The sequence below is a fragment of the Ambystoma mexicanum genome, chromosome 10 (assembly GCF_040938575.1).
Source record: "Ambystoma mexicanum isolate Mex_15411 chromosome 10, UKY_AmexF1_1, whole genome shotgun sequence".
In the NCBI taxonomy this organism is placed as follows: domain Eukaryota; kingdom Metazoa; phylum Chordata; class Amphibia; order Caudata; family Ambystomatidae; genus Ambystoma; species Ambystoma mexicanum.
The window spans coordinates 761,498,206-761,519,848 of NC_090932.1; the positions used below are offsets into that span (position 1 = coordinate 761,498,206).

Here is a 21,643-nt window from a genome sequence, read left to right on the forward strand (position 1 = left end):
CAGTGCAAATCCGGACGGACAGCACTACAGCCATGTTCTACCTGAACAAGCAAGGAGGGACTCGCTTGCCAAATCTGTCCAAGCTTGCCCAGAAAATCTGGATATGGGCACTCAGACGGAACATCTTCCTGTCATCACAACATGTTCCAGGGGAGCTCAATTCCCTAGCGGATGCTCTGAGCAGAGAGTCCCTCCCAGAGGAACACGTAGAAAATCTCTTCTCTCAGTGGGGTTTCCCCACTATAGACTTATTCGCCACAAGCGAAAACAGACAATGCCCAGGATTTGCATCCAGGTTCCCCCAACCAGACTCCCAGGGGAACGCCCTGTGGATGAACTGGTCAGGGATGTTTGCGTACGCTTTTCCACCAACTCCTCTCATCAGGAAAGTGGTGAACAAGATGAACAGGGAATCGATGACGCTCGTCCTAGTTGCTCCCATGTGGGCAAGTCAACCGTGGTTCCCACACCTACGCAGGATGGCGGTGTGCGAACCCATCATACTTCCAGCCTGGTACAACCTACTGTCCCAGCACCAAGGTCAAACAGTGCACCAGCAACCCAACTCAATGAACCTGGCAGCATGGCTCCTGAGGTCATAGAGTTTGGACAGCTCAATTTGCCACAGAGGTGTATGGACATCCTAAAAGAATCTAGGAAACCAAACACAAGGCACTGTTACTTTGACAAGTGGAAGAGGTTCGTTATCTGGTGCCAGAGTAGACAAATCAACCCAGTTGATTGCACTCCTTCCACTATTGTTACATACATGCTCCACCTGCTAGATGCAGGATTGGTTTTTAACTCACTGAAAGTACACCTGGCAGCCCTCTCGGCTTACACCACTTCCCAAAGCAAGGTGTCGTGGTGGAAAGTACCAGTAGTTAAAGCCTTCATGGAAGGAGTAAAGAGACTTCACCCTCCTATTTCAAACCCACCACCAGGGTGGGACCTTAATGTGGTGCTAGCCAAGCTCATGGGCCCCCCTTTCGAACCCATGCATAAAAGCAATCTCAAACACCTGACTTATAAAACGGCCTTCTTAGTAGCTATTACTTCTATAAGAAGGGTCAGTGAAATTCAGGCTCTGTCAGTGCAGGATCCCTTCTTTACTATCCATAAAGACAAACTGGTTTTACGCACACACCCTAGGTTCTCACCTAAATTTATATCAAAATTCCATGTAAACCAGTCCATCGAGCTTCCGGCTTTCTTCCAGAACCCGCAAAGCTCGGCTGAGGTGAAACTACACACCCTAGATGTGCGTAGGGCGGTCCTCTACTATGTAAATAAAACAAGACCGCTAAGGAAAACAGATCAACTGTTTGTCTCCGTAGCTACAGGCAGAGAGGGGGATCGCGTCTCTAAAGGTGCCATCTCGAAGTGGATTATTAACTGTATCCAGCTGTGTTACTCACTCTCTGAAAAGACTCTGCCTTTTACGCCAAGGGCCCACTCTACTAGAGGCATTGGGGCCACTCTGGCTTTCATTGCAAATGTACCCCTTGACACCATTTGCAAAGCAGCTACTTGGAGCTCTATTCACACTTTTACTCAGCATTACTGCATTGACACCCATTCCAAGGCAGATACACAAGTGGGACAAGCGGTTCTAAGACATTTATTTGCTCATGACCCTTCTCACATCCCACCTCCTTCTTCTGGTACTGCTCGCTAATCTATGCACAGCATGTGATCTAAGCAGATTCCACAAGCCTCAGAAGGGATACATTACTCACCGTAATAGTATTTCTGATTGCTGTATCTGCTTAGATTCACATGCGACCCACCCTTCCTCCCCTCCGAGAGAAGGCGCATGATTGCTTGTAGTCTTACCTTTCTGTCTATCTGCTTGGATTATCAGTACTCGCGCTACTCCTCATGCTACCTCATGTCAGAAAAAATACAATCTGAGGATCCTAGACGCGTGAGGGATCTTGGGTACAGTGGACGTCGCACTAGGGATAGTATTACTGGCACGCCCTGTGTCGACGCCCATTTTCGAGTTTCGAAAAACAAACTGTAATACTCCGCAGCTTCCACTAGATGTCGGCCTATGCACAGCATGTGAATCTAAGCAGATACAAGCATCAGAAATACGATTACGGTGAGTAATGTATCCCATATATATCTCTCGAAGGGGAAAAAAAGGAGGAAAAGCTGATTAAAGCTTTTAGGCGGCACTCTCCTCATGAATAAAAGTCAACCAGATGAAAAGGAAGGATCTCCGTCATAAGTCCTTTATTTTTCAAAAACGATGGACAAGCAGTTTGAGAGAAGACAAACAATAACGCACTTCACCCTTGCGGGCTTTGTCAGATTTTAAACATAGAAAACAGGTTTCTCTTTTTAAACATTTTACAAGTGAAATTGTCCTTCTTTTCTTTCCATTGAATTGCATATTTAAGACCAGTCCTTGTTTTCATCGGTGCCATGTTGGAAGTGTCTTTTGTATTTGATATTATTCATTTATCCATACATAGCACACCCATCTGGAGTTCATTCAAGCATATTTTTAAAACATCCTTACTGATACTGCCTGTTGCATTTGAGTGCCATATATCACATGCTTTCACAAACCTAGATTGCGCCAAAAGTATGGTTACAGAACATTTCTGTTGCTAAAGTGCATAGTGCTTATTGAAAACATTTTTGCTGCATCAAAATTATTGCTTGCAGCCACTGCGTTATCTAAATTATTCTTTCGTACTGACGACCAGAATGCTTGCTAAAAACACAATCTCAATATATATCAAAATTAGGGCCAAGCAATCTGGACTAGAGTATCATGTACTTTGGCAGGGACCTTTGGATAAACGAGTACCTGACATATGATGATGTTAATAAAGTTCATAGTGCTTACGAAATAAAAACAATGTCACATCGATATTAATATATCTTGCAGTTGGCGCCAAACAGTTTGGATTAACATGTTATTTGCTTTCACCATATGATGATCTTGATAAAGTGCATAGTGCTTACAAAGTAAAAACAATGTCATATCGATATTGATATATCTTAGTGTTGGCACCAAACACTTTGGACTAAAGTGTTGTGTGCTTTCACAAGATCTTTTGTGCAAAGGAATGCTTTCACATACATTGATGTTCAAAAAGTTCATGGTGCCCTTCAGATTAATATCACACAATTTATACTAAAGTGTCATCTGCTTTCCCAAAAGTCATTTGTGCAAAAGAACGCTTTTGCTTATAACAATGTCAATAAAGTGCATAGTGCCTGCAAAGTAAATGGCATACGATTTGTACATTCCGCAATAAATGAATTTACATATAGTAATGACACTAAAATGCATAATATCTTGGACAATTTCATATAAATCTCTGTGGGTCTATATGATTGGGTGACCGGGCATGCACCCAGCCTCATTCACATATCAGCCTAACCTGAAACTTGGCTTCCCCTCAGATGCAACTCCTCTAAAATGCAGCAACCCCAATGAAGTGGCAAATCTCCCAGCCTGTTTGTCCTCACATTTAAAGCCTGTGGTTGTCCGAATGAGTGCATTTGGTTCATCATTATAAAAACTTTGATAAAAGGGCAGTATGCTCCAATCACCAAGTAGATAAAGCTCAAAGGGTTGAGAGAAATTTCGTTTTTCGCAACACTCGCCGTAACATTAAAGACATTTGTCATATATGAAGATGTAGTGTCATTATGTTCCCAAAAATTATCTTTGGTTTTTACAGAGCAGCCCATAACCTTAATTGGTGCTATTGTATCCCCTTTCACATTGGGGTATTTTGAAAGAGTATAGAATCTGATTTAGATAGTTATTCTAGATTTTGAGAATGTGCTTTGCTCAGTGAGACAAGTGGACAAGTGTAATGTTCTTATTATGACTACACTATATACTGGAAGCGATTTTGAGAAAATCTGAGTTAAAAATAGCAAGCTTACAATATTAGTACAATTGTCTGTCAAATTGTTCTTCCTTCGCTGAAAGGCTCACACTCAGATTAAAACCAATTATTTGTTTCTTCTGTGAGGCAGTGTTTAATTGTATGTGCTGGTGCTGGCCACTGATTGGTTGGTAGTTCCGTTAACACATACGTGCTACATACAGTATGTGTAAATACTAACAATTAACATATTTTAGAAAATAACAAATGCAGTTGTCAACCCTGAAGACTGGTCTTCTGGCCCCTTACAAGATCTGTCCGAGCCCCAGCACCCACCACAGATTCGATCTGCACCCGCCTCATCAACTCCGCCCATGTGCTTTTAGTGTGTTGCAAGTCATACATTAGTTTATTTTGTATTTTATCCTTAAAAACGTACCAAACATAGATAAAAAGTAAATATTTAAACATAGACGTTGCATGCATTACCGATCATACCACAATGAAAGCAGTTAAAACAAATAAATCAAAGATATTATTTTTTGATGGCAACATTCCTTCAAGACACAGGTAATGGCAATGTTTGTCTCCTAATACCAGGCTGGTCCCCACCTTGGGGGATGTCTCTATCACTGCTGCTCTCATTATCCTTTCAACTAAAAGCTCAGCACCTCATCATGCAAGATAGCTGTGCCTTTTCTCTGGTTGCACTGCTATCATCAGTGGCTTGGCTGGTTCTAGCAAAAGGAGAGAAAGCAGTGTGTGAGGAGCAAGGGGCACATGGGAGCTTGTGAGCTGGCAGGTGTAGGGAGTCTGGACCCCCCCACCGAACCCTGATAAGAAGTGCTACTTCGTGTTACTGTGCCGAGTGGGGCGCCGCATGCACCTCAACTGCTGAGTAACAGGATGAAACACTTTCAATTCAGTTCAATGCAAAGATGCTTAAATTACATGATTAGCAGTTGGGCAAATTCAGATGACCTCAATTGGTATCCCAAGTTATGCGATCTCTGCCAAAGGTATAACATTGCATGCTAGAGAACCACATACATCCAAGTCTGCCTCCCCTAAGCCACTGATGTGCAATGCAGATCATGTGTTTGCAGCCACTGTCAAATAGTAGTCCTTCTTTTTAGTTGGTGGCCAGATCCAGTTTTTGATTTTGAAAATGTGGTCACCTGACATCCACACCCCCAACTTTCCCTCTCAACCCCTCCTTTCCAAAGGTTAGCGAGGCTGCTTACCTCGCATCCCACACTATTTGTTAAAACATAGCTAGGCTCTTTGGACAGCTATGCACTCTACCTCCGCTCAGCCCCTCTTTCCCTTGAATCCCAGCCTGCCTTCAGTGGAAGGTGGAGGGAGAAGCTCAGCGATGCTCCCGCAATATAGTGCCGACAAAGCGAGAGAAAGAGTTAAGCATAATGAGTGAGAGAAAGAGAGAGCAAGGGATAGTCAGCCCGCTAGATATTGGTGTATGATATGCCAGGCAAAGCTGCTAAAATTATGTGGGCTTCTCCATGTTTCCTGGATCTCCTTTGCCTGAGAAACTTATTTCCAAATCCTACAGCTATAGGAAGCCATGAGAAGAAGACTATTGGCCTCATTCCGAGTATGGAGGTAGCCATGCCCTTGAATGGGGAAATACCGGGCCATTCCGACCTTGGAGGGCCCGGTATTTCCCCATTCAAGGAACCCGGACCCGGTTCATCCCCATTCGAGCCCCCATAGGGCTAAATGGGAATGGGGGGGATGCTAACAACGGGCCCGTTAATGACGGGCCCATTGTTGGCATCCGGGTCTGCTCGCCTTAGCTGGTTCCTCGAGCAGACCTCGTAATGAGGCAGTAATATGGTATGATAGGTTATTTATAACGCGCTTAATACCCAGAGGTGTCTAAGCACGGACCCGGGAATCGCACATGTGTTGCTCCGTGTCGTCTTGCTTCCAGGGCGAGCACGTTGCCGCTGAGCTATCCTCCCTGATAACCCCCTACCTCCTGGGTCGTAATGAGGCCCTATATCTGTATTGTCCTTCTCTCTAGATCACACGGCAGGTTTGTACCCCAATTTAACATGGCAAACAGTGTGGTTCCAGACATGGGTGGGGGCCGGAGCAGAGTCACTGATGTGAAACATTAAAAGTCTTTTTTTTAATCTGTGCTTTTTTTCCTACCGTACCCTAGAGTTGTGCACGTTGTAGCTTGTTAAACAGAGGTTCCTATACACAATTGAATGGGCTTTGAAAGGATGGAAGTTGGGTTGTCCCTGTTGATACTCACGCCTTTGACCTGCAGATTACACATAGATCCCAGAGGGCCAGTTTGACCTAACTCAATGGGCCTTCAGGAAAGGATGGAAGGCTCAATTAGTCCTACTGATGCTCAAGCGTTTGACCAATTACACATTGATACCAGAAGGACATGTTTGAACCGAGTGAAGGATCATAATGATAAAACTAAAGATGTTACTATTGGGTAACTCAGTGGTTCCCCATGTGTCGATATCAGAAGTTAGAAAAGACTGAATCTGTCCCGCCATGGTTTGAACTTGTGAACTATAGGGTTCACAGAGATCTCAGAATGGGGTGCCGAGGTCACCAGGCCCACCCTACTGATCAGCATGAGCTTCTGTGCATATCATTTATGAAAATAACTTGAGAAAATACCCTCTCTACACAGTATGTAATGCACTGAAACCTCCAAATGAAAGTCATTCATCTGCATAATTAGAATAGACATTTCTTTAACTGTCTAATGCATGTGTAATTCAACTTTAACAAATGTCTGGGAGCCTCTCTACTGAGAAGGAATATGGCCAAATAACCTGTTCTTTGGGTAGGTTGCCACTCAGGAGGGTCTACAACCACTGTTTATCTCACTGTACCTTTCACAGAAGAGAAATATCAATTAGCCCCCCCCAACTGGTCCCTCCCAAATACTAGGCAGTTCTCCGCTGAAAAAGATTTACCAGCAGCAACCCCAGACATGGGTGTCAGCCTTTACATACTGAGGGTAGATTCACAAATATATTTAGTGCAGCACATTGGTGCATGCCCAGTAGCATCAGAGATTTGCACCGGCTCCTTATAATGGACACACAAAGGGCCTCATCACGAATTGGGCTGTAGCCCTTAAATGCGGTGGAAACGGTTTTACCGCCACATTTAAGGGCTGGCCCTATCACGAGTTGGGCGCTAAATCGGCTGTTTTACCTCCAGCTTTTTTCTGTTTTCGGCTGTATTACAGCCGGCTGTATTAGCCCGCAGTATTAGCACCGAAAATTCCCCATTGGATCCAAAGGACACAATCAGGAATGGGGATTTACCGTTAAGGCCCAACCCGTGATCCAGTGGTAATACCACCGGACCGGTCGGTGCTAGGGCTATTACAGTCGACGGTATTACAGCCGGGAATACAGCCCAACTCCTGATGAGGCCAAAAGTCTCTAAAACTGGAGCAAATCTGTCTAGGGCTTCCTTGAGATGCTCGAGTGGAAAGGCTATTCCCAAAGGTTTACTCAAGGGCATCCCAGAGAAGCTCCAAGCATCTGCAGATTAGCTCTGGGTTCAAGCTTTGTGGATCAAGTACAAGGTGCAAATTGTAGATACACATGGGAATCTCAGCTACCTTATAAAAGACACACGAAGTCTAAAACTGGAGCAAATCTTGAGCTGGCTAGGGCTTCCTTGAGATGCTCAAGCGGAAAGGCTGTTCACAAAGCTTCAGTCAAAAGCATCTCAGAGAAGGTCACAGGCAACGCCATATTTGCTCCGATTTCAAGCTTTGTGGATCAGGTCAAGGTGCATGGTAATCTCCAGATTTGCTCCATTACAATTGTTTGTGGATTGGCCCCTTGAAATGTAAAGGAGGAATAATGATGATAATGATAGTTATGTGTTATTTATATAGCGCCTTCATCCAAAGCGCTTTACAGAGCACATATTTACATACAACATCACCCAACTGAAATTGGTACTCATTTATCGACCTAGAAAGGATAAAAGGCTGAGTTGGTCTTGCCGGGATTCGAACCTGCGACCTGCAGATCACGCTGAGATCGCAGCGGCGAGCGCTCAACCCAGTGAGCTATTTTACTGGCTTGGCTGTGAAACACCCAGGTAATCTATAGTCTGAAAGAAACACCGTTGCACAAGCATCCATCAGCAGCGCCCATTAGAAGAACACCTCTCAAAGTACTTACACAAAACGGTGCCAAAAGCAACTCCCTCCCCTCCCCCACAGTTCACATTGTAAACAGCCTGGAATTGTAGTTGTCATCGAAAAAGATTATGCAGATAAAAATAACTGCAGGAAATACTGTACCAGCGATCCAAAATCAACAAGCTGTTCTTTTTGCCTCGTACTATGCCTGACGCTTGGGAAGTATGCAGCGTCCAGGTGAGTGATGCTCTGCGTGATGGATTTGACATCCGCACACTTTGGAAATATGGCTCCATGCATGTTGGAGCTAGACAACGCCCTGGGCGTGCAGCATTCCTGTCAATTTCACATTATGTGTGCATGCAAACTCTACGCTCTCGGGCGAAGCAAAGGGGGATTGGCAGGGCGTTCGTGTTGCAACTGTGGTTATGCGAGGGTCACCTGTCAAGCTCTGCAACAGTGCAGCGTTCCTGGGCTGCTGAATAACTGACTGCAAGAAGCTCAGCTACGGATAGGCAAGGCGCCACACGATTTCAAGAGCGTCGAGCGTGGGCATTTTGGTGCAAAATGTGCAATGTGTTTGAGAAGATTCTCTGTATTATTAAGTGGATTCGCGTTGCATGCTTTCATGTTTTTGTATTGTGAGTAACTTGCAGAAAGCCAGATCTTGTTTAAACAAATCTATTCCTCGAAGGAGCTTCTTGCATAACAAACACAACGATGTGAATCCCACTTTATCTAAAATGTGCACGCTAAAGGAGACATCCACTTTAACTCATTATTGTAACATCAGGATTTTATATAGCGTTCCATGAGATTCCTCCTGCTTCTATGCACTACGATTATATCTTACACAATGTAAGGGTACTCCATTGATCGACCTCGCAAGGAAGAATGGCAGAGTCGGCCTTGCAGGGATTCAAACTTGGGAAATGCACGCTGGCCTTGTATGAAGCGAAAATGTAACTTGCAGGTAGCCTTCACGTTTCTGGTGATTCATATGAAAATAAAGTCTGTGCATGGAGGAGAAATAGAGCAGTGAGAGAACATTGACATTAAAGAAGCTATGGTGGACAGTTCAGTTTGCAAAGGTAGCGGGCGCCCCTCTCTCGACAGAACAAGGCCTGATAACCTGTTCAGTGGTTATTAACCACTTGAGAGTTCGCAGCCACTGCTTTTACTCACTGTGCCTTTCACAGATGGGAAATATCCATTTGCATATCAGTCTTTGTCCTGCCCAGGGGCAGTCCAGCACCGAAATGCAATGGCAATTCCAACCTGAACGAGAGTACCACCAGCAACCCCATACACGTGTTTCACCCTTGTTGGGGATCATCAGTGAGGTGAAGCTGATGCCTCTCTAAGCACAGTGAGAGGGAGACCACGTCTGGTTGCCCCCAGGAGACCTAGGGTTACCAATCCCAGGTTCCTTAAAATTTAGTTTGCAAAGGTAGCGGGCGCACCTCTCTCGACAGAACAAGGCCTGATAACCTGTTCAGTGGTTATTAACCACTTGAGAGTTCGCAGCCACTGCTTTTACTCACTGTGCCTTTCACAGATGGGAAATATCCATTTGCATATCAGTCTTTGTCCTGCCCAGGTGGGCAGTTCGTTCATGGCCATCGGGCGCATTGTCTATCTTGTGATTTGACTATTTATTGGGCGCATGGTCTATCTTGTAAATTGACTACTCATAGGACACATGGTCTATCTTGTGAATTGACTGCTCATTAGGTGCATGGTCTATTGTGTGAATTGACTGCTCATCTGGTGCATGGTCTGTCTGGTGAATTGACTATTCAACGGGCGCTTGACTATTCACTGGGCACATGGTCTATCTGGCAAATTGACTATTCATCATTCAAGTTAGAATGCTTTAATCAGGGAATGCTTTGAGTTAGAGTCATCTCCCCCAAAATAATTAGACTTCCTGATGCCAAATAACTACTAATCCTACAATCCCACGTCTGCTCACGCAAACAAAATGTATTCATACTACCCTGAGCTCGGTTTGGTAATTTTGTATATGCCTTTGACTAAACATGAACATAATACCAATCATTAGCTAATTTAAAAATAAAAACACGAACCTCCCCTCCCACACCTCCATTAGTGACTATTATGCCTAACCTAAGTATGCAGCCCTCTTCTGCAGTATAGGTAATTCCTTGACCCACAAAACCCCCTACCCCACAATTTCACTACCACATATAGGTTGCCAGTATAGCACTGCATGCATGACACGGACTGTACTGACTGCATGAATGACAACATCATACCTCAAGCCAATTATAATGATTTACTCCTATAAGAAGCACATTGTTTTTGAAACCTCCACACCTGTCATCATTGAGGTATAACCAAAAAAAAAAAATATCTATCTCACTAAGGTGGGGCAGTGCCATGCTAACATATAATTTGGCTCCTTCACACATTAGCCAGGAAAAACTACACGTGTAAAAGCTTTCTCCCAAGCTCCTGCCACAAATGACTTCTATGATATTACCCATGAAGGGCAAAACGACCTTGATTATTCTTTCTTAATTTGGTTATCCTTGTCGTCAGAATGCACAATAGGTAAAGTGTCCTTGGTAACTTTAGTCCCAGGCCAAATTGAAGGGTGAACTAGCCTACATCTCATCTTGGATTACCCCTCTTTTTAAGACTTCCTTGGATCCCGGAGATCCAAGTATCACCACTTTGCGCATTGTAATTTCCTTAGGAACGTTCCTGAACAGGTTGCAATCACCATTATTTGTGGAGATCCACAACCTATTTTGTGAACGACAGTCTGGCACAGCATGGTACCGTGACTGCTTTATTTGATAGTAGAGCTGGCTTCTAATTGAACTCTTGACAATCATTTGCACTGTTAGCAAAACATGGGCAAATGCACCTACCACCAGTTTTGCTGCTTGTGTAATATGGAATGGAGAAAACAGATTTCACCCCAATCTGACTTTTGCACTTGGGCAAAAATGAAGTAGTCTGTTTTGTGTCTGCTGTTTGCTGAGTGGTATTTAAAAAAAAAAAAGGAGATTTTGCCTCAAAGTCCCCAAATTTCAATGTGGAAATTTATTTTTGCTCCCAATTTAATGAACAGAAATAAATGGAAAATCGGTGTGCACATTAGTCTTGCCTTCACTCAAAAAGTGGTATGATAGGTCTTCCTCCAAATTTTGACCAGATCCCAGTTGCTCTTTTCCCTATCACAGAAATGATGGTCAAAATAATGTAATAACATCGCAAAAATCTTTAGGTAAAATTGATTGTGCAATCATTACCTATTCACCGCATTCCATATTGCATTACCAGCAGATTAGGCGTTAAATGCATTAGCTCCATTTTAGCACTGTACAAACGTTAGAAAATCTGGCACCAAATATGTGTTGGATAGGGTTCTCAACCCAGGAATTATTTTCTAAATAATAATTTTCAATGCTGCATTTTACAGCATACATTTCAGAAAACGTGGGGGGGAAAAAGCCATATAATTTACAATCTGTTCTGTACAGTGCGGGCTGGCGAATTGTTTAATTGGTGGGGCGGAAATGTTTTCCATGAATATGGAAGAGTGACCTGGTGTAGTGAGTAAGCCCATACCAAACGAGGGGCGTTCAGAGAGTTCTCTGGAACATTTTGAAAATGATGTGTGAAAATGGTGCATCTTATAGCACATTTTCTGTGAAAAAATGGGTGAAAAGCGACAATTTGTATTTGGTTGTGTAGGGTAACATATGAATAAATCCAATAGATGCCAGGTCACCAACAGTGCACAGGAACATTATCCAATGCACTGTCATAATGCCTTTGCACACATTATTTCCAGTATAGCAAACATTTTCATTCTAGCTGTGCCCATATATTCTGGCTGCACCAATATATGGCAGTATTCCCATATGAGACCAAACTCATGTTTGCTTTGCCCATCATGTCCGTATGATATTGTAAGAAAACCGGTCTTTACTGGTTCTGCCAATATATGCCACTATACCCATGAAAGAACATACTCCTATTGGCTTTGCCAGTAAACCATGCCACTAAAAGAATACCAGTCAAGACCGGCTGCAGAATGTAGGCCAGAATGGCCATGTAAGAACTCATCATTTTGGCTTTACCATTGATGCCCGTAAGAAATACCATGCCACTCTAACATGTCCAGACTGGCTTCAGCACTGTAGGCCAGTGTGGCCACGTAAGAACACTCATGGTGGCTTTACCTTTGATGCCAGTAAAAAATGCCATGTAATGGGAAGAAAATATTTTGAGACGGCTGGTGCAATGTTTACAATTAAGGGCGTGTAAGAACACTCATGTTGGCCTTATCCTTGATGCCAGAAAATGTGCCATAACACAGTAAGAAATAACTGCACAAATGTACCCCCCACTCCATGTAAGGACACTCATATTGGTGTTGCCCAGTACAGAAAGGCCATGCAGTAGAACATATTCAGACACCGTAAGAAAACATATCAGTGGCCCCCTCCCAGGCCCAGCACCCACATTCATGCAGCACACACACTTTGTCACTCACGTGTGCGCCCAGTCAACATACAATCTCTCATTCGCATGCACAGTTAGATACAAACCCTCACATGCATGCATGCATACACACATGCATTCATAAATGCATATATATTTATTTTTGCATGCAGCCTCCGTCTAGACTCCGCCTGTGGTAATGGCCCTCTGGCTCCCATGCAGCACACAACAGGGACGAAGAAACAAGGACAGATTCCTGGTTCCTGCACATGCTCGAAAAAAGCTGGGCCACCTCCATGATGCCTCCAGCATTGCATGGCCTATTAAGCATGTGTGCTGCAGTACCAGAGGCGTTGCTGGGGGGGGCGCTAATGGGGCTATAGCCCCGGGTCTTTTGGTTGTAGCCCCTTATAGACGCTCAGGGGCTACAACCAAAAGGATATAGCTAGCCCCGAATCCCACCAGTCCTGACATTAGCTTAGCCCCTGATCTTTTCCAGACCTAGCAACACCCCTGTGCAGTACTAATACTGGGAGAAACCAGACCAGGAGTGTGTCCTGATATACAAGAAAACAACTGCAGATGGGCTCAGTGTTTGCACTGGGCTGGTTTGGATAATGGCTTGCTCTTCCAAAACAGATGGCGGATTAGCTCCCTGTTGCCCATTATGAAAGAACTGCCCCCAATTCTGTGGAGTGACGCATGATGAAATGCAGTGTTTGCCAGGTCCCCACAAGAACAGTTTTCTATGATGCCTGTGCCATCCCCAGCCTTTCCAAAGGGCTCTGTTGCAGAGACGTCACCTATGTGGCACATAAGCGCGACATCACTACAGACCGACTGGATGGAAGTGCAACATTTCATACCCGTCCTCCAACTCCCACAGTAAAACAGTTACCTTCTCCATGCAAACTCCTGCCACGCCATTTTCATCAATTTCTCAACTTTGAGATGCCAGGGCATCTCTCGCCCAGGCATCTGAAGTGAACGGCAGATGAAGAATAGGGGCATTCCTGTTTAGCAGAAAAAGAAAATGGGAATTCTTTTTTGATACTGTTATTACATGCAAAGAGTGTGGACCCCTGCTCTACGTATCCAAAGTAAGCCAGCAGCATGTAAATCGCATCTCACTAACTCCACCCTTACCCACACACGCCAACACCCAGTCTGCACCCAGCTCCCATGCACTTCCAACACACTTATTACCCACACTCCACCTTCAAAACATACTCGCAACCTCAGACTCATCAATGGTCACTCCACAGTACTTCATGGAACAGACCGTGCCGACCTCATCACCACTCATGTTGACAGACTCTTTTTAATCACAGAGACATGGCTCGGTTCCACTTCCACACACATCCTGGAGGTTCTCTGCCCCCACCGGCTATAGCATCTAATACAAGGCCTGCTAAGGATAGACTGGCAGAGTGCGTTTTATTGTCCACAAGACTCATTGGACATGCGCTGACTAGGAGCATGCCACGCCCACATCCAGGACACTCCTCACCTGCCACTTCCCACTCATCCACACTTTGGACAGCTTCCTTCCACCGGGTTTACCAACCACCACTAACCAAGACCTTTCTCAACTAAATCACAGACCTCACCAGAACAGCATCCATCAGCAACATAACTCACATCTTCCTCATTTATCTCAACCAACCTGGGAGCCCTGCCACCAAGAAAACAAGAGAGACTCTTGCTGCACAACACCATGGGCATCAAGCGGCTCATCACAGAACCAGCCCACAATAAAGGCAAAACACTCAACCTTGTGTTCAGCACCTGTCCAGCCATTGTATGTCTCCCGTCTACCCTTTGGACTAGACAGTCCACACACCCTTAACCATCCTACTCCACCACATACCTCTCCCCAAATTAGGCCAACCAAGACTCTCCCACCCGCTCCTTCAAGAACCTCCCAATATCCGCACCTGAACAAAACCTCATCAACTTGGCCGCCACATCTGACACCTCAGAGAATGTCCACCCCCAGCAGACCCAACTCACACACCCGAGCTAAAATCAAAAGCACTTGTGCACCACCAAAGCTTCAGCTCAACAAACAAAAGAACTCTACAGTTTGGTGCACACAGTCATTTGACAGTAAGCATTTTATCCACAGACAAGAAATGCTCCCAAGAGCTTTACACCAACAGGAAGACCTCCTCACCCAGAAAACACTATGGTTTGCATGCAGTACACTCATCACCAAAGCAAACTACTGCACAACAACCAAAATGGAAACATCCTACTAGAGCAATGCTATCCTTCCAGAAATTAAGTGCTGCATCAACCTCTTGCTAGACCTTGCATTACTGCAATCCAATGACAAATGCAACACCATCAAAATGTCTTCACAAAGAAGATAGCCAAAATAAGGCATTACGTGCACAGCTCCAAACACACCACACATGTCCCACCCATAACAGTCCGCAAGATATCAAGGTGGAAAGAACTCAGAACACCTGACTAGAACTCTTACAGCACCCAACCCTACAACCTACAAAGACAACATCCTCCCATCCTCCATGGTGAAGGACCATCACCCGTGAAACACTCGCACCACTGCACAACATCCTCAATGCATCCTCACGCAAGGCACCTTTCCAGATGCACTGATAATGAGACAGATCCTCCTCACTACTGAAGTAACCCACACTTGACCCAGAGGAGCCGGCCAACTGTTGCACAATCCCATGTACCCTTCTTCTGTAAAGTGATTGAGAAGACTGTCATTATCTATGCGCATGAAAGGCTCTCTCAGTGCAGCCTTCTAAAGGACTAACAATCTGGTTTTTGACCACAATGCACTACATAGCCCGCCAACATCCAAGTTATCGATGATGCTTTACTCATCATTGACACGATGACCCTGCATTCTTGTTCTAGTCGATCTGTATGCCACTTTTTATAGAGTTGGCCACCAGACCCTCCTAATCATCCTCACCAGATGCAGTTGCTTCCATGTAAGAGTCCTGCAGGGGATCTTCTCCCACCTCTCCTTCCTCTCCAAAAGAGACCAATGCTTTCACATGGTGCAACACGTTTCCAAGCTCTGCAGAGTTCCACTAGGCTGCACCTCTCATCTGTTATCTTCATTCTCTAGATGCAACCCCTGGGTGAACTTCTTGCCAGCACCATCATCAAGAGTCACCAATATGCAGATAATACAGAGCTTTAATTAATAATTAATTGCATCACAGCATCCATCGACTCAAGCAGTATTTGTCCATCATGCAAGCCTGGATTTCAAGTGTCTACCTGAAGCTCAAATGGTTATAAAACTCATTTATTTTCCTAGGAAATCCCACCAAGCACAGCCAAGTCCTGAATTGTGTAAAAATAGCTGATGCGCTTTTGACTACTGCTGTTTGACTCGGGGACCTTGTTAATCGCAGTGTTCGCAAAAGTTTGATTGTCGAGTCTTATTGGAGAATGGCGGTATAAAAAGCCCAAAAACCGCTTATGATGATACTAATCCCGAAATATAGTACCCTTTAGGTCCTGGTGTGGTGCCCATATAGTGCCCTTTAGGTCACGGTATGGTGCCCAATCTAAAGGGCACCACACCATGACCTAAATGGCACTATACTATGCAATAAGTAGTATTGTGCAATACAATCACTTGACGCCTGTCTTTATTGGAGTTTCGAGATTACTACCAAGTCCCAAATTGGCTCACTGACCTGAAGCTCAATGGATTTATGCTTCAACTCTCACCCAGTGCAATGCTGAGGAATATCATGACCCAGTACCCTTCATAGCCCATTATAGCTGTGGAGAGTTTTAGCCATTGTCCTTTTGACGGCCATCTTGATCACAAGAGACTGCATTGGGCAATGTGGACTGTGTTCTGTTTTCCTGTAAGTATGTATGTGCATTTTTTAGTAAACTGGTATGTAGGACCGAGAAAAACCTGCACAATTTTTAGATGAGCCAAAAAATGAATAAAATGTGCAAGCAAGGGCTCATCCACCTGTACTCTTCTACCTGTGCCCGTACTACAGAAACATTTAATCCGTGCATTGCTTTTATGCAGTGTTTGCAATGGGGCGAACATTGCCTACGTTCAGTGAAACATTTCATACTTCTAGTAGGGCAATTTTTGCCCAGTGAAATGCTATGCAAAATTGCACTGTCATGGTGCAATAATTATTTAAAATGGCGCCTGATGACCAAAGTAAAGTGACTTTGCAGCGACATTGTGGTGTGCAACAAACCAAATAAATGAAATGCATGGACAAAAGGGTACTTTTTAGTTTCGGCTTTTAAGTGTCGCTTGCAACACCTATAAGACGAAACTATTGTATTAAAGTACAGACATGGGGGAATGGCATATAAGGGGCAAGGGGGGGCACTGCCCTAGGTGTTGTTTAGTTATTTACCCATCCATTGATCATCCCATGGCCATACACACCCCTATGCCCATTCCCAGCCAGTTCTTGCCTGCCCCTGCCCAAAACACTTCATGGAACTCTTTGAGCTTGCTTTAATCGGGCCTTACAATCAAACTTTGGACTCAGTGACTGCCAGTGCTTTTTTCAAAGTAGTCTTCTGAGAGTTAATTACTTAATTGGAGTTGTAAATCCAATACTGTTGTAATAAAAATGTCTTAACCAGGTCTGCCTTCAAACAATTTATAAGCACCATGCGTGTCCTTCACTGAAGTCCTGTTAAAGGCAAGCATTAGCGAAGCCAACAGTTTTGGATTGTGTGTAAGTATTAGTCATTTGCCAGGCACTGCTATTAGATACCCAGGTACTCTGACCATTTTACACCTGCTACCGTCACTGGCCAGTTAATACCACTACGGCTGTGCCTGACAAGTGCTTTGCCCAGGCCTACACAAAAGCCCAAACTGTTGGCATTGTAAGTGATTGTTTGCCCTGGGCATCTGTGGCAGGAATTCCAGCTGCAGTGCAGGCCCGCTTAATTAGGAAGCAGTGGTAGGACATGGACATCCACAATTAATAATAATTATACTTGTTTTTGGATCATCAGGCATGTATGATCAGTTGTCCTCAAAGTTTCTGCAGGAAATTGCTAAATATTGTGGGAAAAAATCATGCGTGCACTTTATGCTTACGGCTGCATGCACTTCATCTGTCCTGAGTAAGGACATCCTGACAACACTTAGAACTGCAAAATGGAAACAATGCATGCCTGTTGCGTAATACTGCCCTAAGGGTAACAAATGCAGAGTTTGACATTTCAGTGCTGAAGATAGTAACATGTATCCTTGTGCTTGCTCTCCAGTTGGTCCGACTGTGCAATGAAGGAGCTCGAAAAATGGAAAGGACAGAAATGATGTACACAATTAATTCACAGCTGGAATTCAAAATTAAGGTACGGTGACATTTGTGTAAATGAGAGGGCTAATGTTGCATTGGCAGCGTTTTCAAACAATCTCAGTGGTCTTTGCCTATGGTACAACCAGTGCAATTTGATTTTTTTGAATTCTCCTGATTTGATAGCACCACTTATACACTCTATTGCATTGTGTACTGTTTTTAACAGACTGCAAAGAGGTTTATTGTTGCAAATGATTGGAATGAGGACATGTTAAGAATGTGTTTGCAGCTGCCAAACAGATTACATGTCTTCTAATGTCAAATCTTGTTTGGGCATCATGGCCTTGAAGAATTGATATCAAGAGGCCACATGTCCCTTGCAGCAACATGTTGGAAATAACTGTAACCAATGCTGTCACTTGAGTCTCTTGTGTGTAGTAATCGTATCCTTCGTCCTGATGTATGCCACACCCAGAACTGTAGCTAGATAGTTACATATGATGCTTGCGAGTTCCTCTACCAGCTCTTTCTTTTCTTTGGTCTTGTGTATTTAAACTGATCTTCGGGCCATTCCAAAATCAAGGCAAAGGTATCTTAGACCTATTTTTACCTGTGGCCACCAGTGGGGCCTTTGTCGCAGTCGAACAGCCTGCTATTGTACAGGCACGTGTACCTGCACTGCAATGTCCAAACTAATCACTTACCTGAGGGACCTCTTTCATGTGTGTTGCTTTGCTTGTTTCATGCCATCTGCCAAACACTGGGGCATGCAGCTGTGTGATTGGGTTCAGCCTCCTCCCCACTAGAAGCGTGAGAGTGTTTTTGCAGTGACATGTCTGAACAGCAGCATACAGTTTAGAAAAAAAGGGCTATGCTTCTATAACAAATCTACGCTTTATTAGAATTCCTGTAAACTGCTTTGTTGTAAAAAGAAAGAACTCTGCTCTATTAATTGTAGATGCATTAAAATGTATATTTTTTAGTACTTCCTCACATGTACCAATCTGTCCTAAACTGAAACTTCATGTTTTTAATTGTTGATGGGCAGTGGAACATTTCTGAACACACAAAGCTCCTTGCCTATTTATGTACATAACTAGGGTTGTAGTGGCAGTACCAGGCTCATCAACATAAATAAACTTTGTGTAACATTGGCTATAATCACACCACAGTTGTATTGCTTGATGGAGTTTCTGAAATGATACAGCGCCGGTTCTAGCCATTGCCATTTCTTCATTTTGCTATTTATATACTGGAATTGAGAGAAAATGTAACTGTTGACAATTTTCACAGGTCAGTTATCTTGGGTGCATGCATGGTCACAAAATGTGGTGAAGTGAAGTCAATTCACTGCAGACATGTTTACCCCCAGTGTACACTGTCTTGATCGAGAAGTTGTTCACACTAGTGAAGGTGTTTCCACTAATATTTTCTGTAAACCAACTGGTAGGAATAATCACCTACACTGTCATAGTTTCCACCCTCCAGGTGTGGTAAGAAATCTGCCATATAGTCAGTTTCTAGAGTTAAAATGATTGTGAGCGATACTGGCCAGTGTTCTCATGAATTAGATATAATGGATGAAAATTGTTCAGACCGTGGATATCTCCCAGAGGAACTTGTATTGGCCAAGAATAAAATACATCACTTAACCCATGATTCAGTGTTGGAGTCGAAATCTGAATGCAATCAACCATATTTAGTTTGTTTTGAAATATTCCATACAGAGTAATGAGTTCAAAAAGAGTACACTGTAGCATTGGCACATTGTATCATGTGACACTAGGATTGAGAACCATTTTCTACCTAGAATAACTTTTTCATATATACATAGCAGTAATTTCAAAGATCGTTTGGTGCACGCAGAATGTAATAGATGCTCAAAAGTAATTAAGAATACTAGGAGAGGGACCTTTCCATTTTTATATTACATTCATTTTAATAATGCCACAAAAGGTAACATAAGGATGTTTCATCCCAGCACTGGAGAAAAGATCTTCCTGAAACATTTTGCTACTTGTGATACTGATAATATTGTCTACTCAATTTGGTGCACATGTGGTATCTACTGGTTTGGACATGAGACCGCCAGAACTAAGATGCATAAGCATTGATCTAACCTTTGTACTACAACCCTTAACTTAACAGGAGCAAGACACTTCAATATAAATCATCACCAGATATCAAACGTTCAGTTTCAGATTTTGGGGTTGCTACCTGGCACACTATTTGAGGACTTTCAAAATAAAATAGAACGTAAAGAGGCATATTCGAGTTTCTGTGTGTTTTTATAGACTGCTACATTTTTTGTGTACTTCTTTAGTTTGTTTTGTTCATTTGTATTTGTGTTTTTTTTTTTACTTTAACAAAAGAAGAAAACATCAAATCAATACATTTCATCATAGAAAAAAAAGAAAGAAATTGAAAACATCAACGTAAGAAAAAGCAGAAATAGTTCTGGAGAAAATAAAAAGAAACAGTTGTCAATAGCAAATCACAATAGTTTGACATACAATTCCAATAATTGAGTTAGATCAGCCACAATGGAGTTACATCAAATTCATACTCTTAATAAAAGCAGCCACCGCTAGGCCTTCCGAGACATTCTGGATATTTAGACATCTCATCTATATAAATGAATCTGCCAGTACAAATCAATTCAGTTGGAATTTCCCCAAAAACATCTTCTACGTTCAATCAGGACATTGCAGTATAACATTGAATGTTTAATTGTTTTGGTTGATACATTACAAAATCTACAACCACTATTAATTTGGGTAATAGCATTTCTCCTGAGTAAAATTTCCTTTGTTAGGAACAAGTTCAAATGAAACTTCAACAGAATTGTTCTATAAAAACGATTTGAAAACTGTGTGAACAAAAACAACAACCTCCACCATCTTTTATGTTCATGAGACAAATGTCTCATACATGGGTAGGAGTGGAAGGATTCAGTTGTAGTAACTCTATCTTGGTCCAACAAAGCCCTTTTTACTTTGGTTGGGTTTTCCTTTAGTGTATCTTTGTCCATAGAAATTTCAGACAGTATTGCTTCGCATTTCTGACCAAATCATATTAAGAACTGTGAGTTCCTTGAAGAGCTGGCGACGCTCTTAAGCGCTAATACCATGACCTTGTATAAGGAATCAGTAATTCCTAACTCAAATCTAATGGCGGCTGAAGGGATCACACATTGGCGATCTTCAATGCTTTATGGCACAGCTTGGCCTCAGTCAGATACAGTAGTTTAAATATAGCCTCGTCCTATAGTTCAAGGCCATATGTAAGTTTTGGAACAATGTTACCCTCATAGAATATAAGTGAGGGAAAATCACCCACATTTTTTATCTATTTTAATTGCTTGATTCTGAAGCAGGGATGCATTTTGTAGCAAAATCTCTCACTAATGTTCTTCAATCCTGGTTGTGCACTGAAGTGAAAACCCAGGTAGGTGAAGCTAGGACTTGTCTTAATCACTGTATTTTCCACATTCCAAGATCAACTACTTTTTTCCCCTTCAAAATAGCCAACATCCTAGTTTTAGTAGGGTTAATTAGAAGCCCATTCTCTTTGGCATATTTAGAGAAGATATTGAGGAGTCTTTGCAAACCAACCTTTGAGTTATTGAGTAGCAAAAGGTCATCGGCATAAGCCATCCATGATACTTAACATCCACCCTGTAAAGGACCGGAGGGGGTTGTCTGTACTCTTGCTCTCTATATGGTAGAGGAGAGGCACAGAGGACCCCAGCCAAGATTCTCTATTGTTGGTAGCAATGGATGAGCAGTCAAGAGTTAGCTTCTCAGGAGATGATGCAGGCTAGTTCTTAAGTACAGTGTAGT

The 21,643-nt window shown here is 43.2% G+C and overlaps 1 protein-coding gene across 2 annotated transcripts in view; it reads left to right on the forward strand.

The window, feature by feature from the left end:
* ARHGEF26 (Rho guanine nucleotide exchange factor 26) overlaps positions 1-21,643 on the forward strand; it is a 736,698-nt gene that overhangs the window by 393,072 nt on the left and 321,983 nt on the right. For both annotated transcript variants that reach the window (XM_069618407.1, XM_069618408.1), the window contains exon 10: positions 17,767-17,856. In XM_069618407.1, the coding sequence (XP_069474508.1) occupies positions 17,767-17,856 (90 nt within the window). The remainder of the gene's footprint in view (positions 1-17,766; positions 17,857-21,643) is intronic.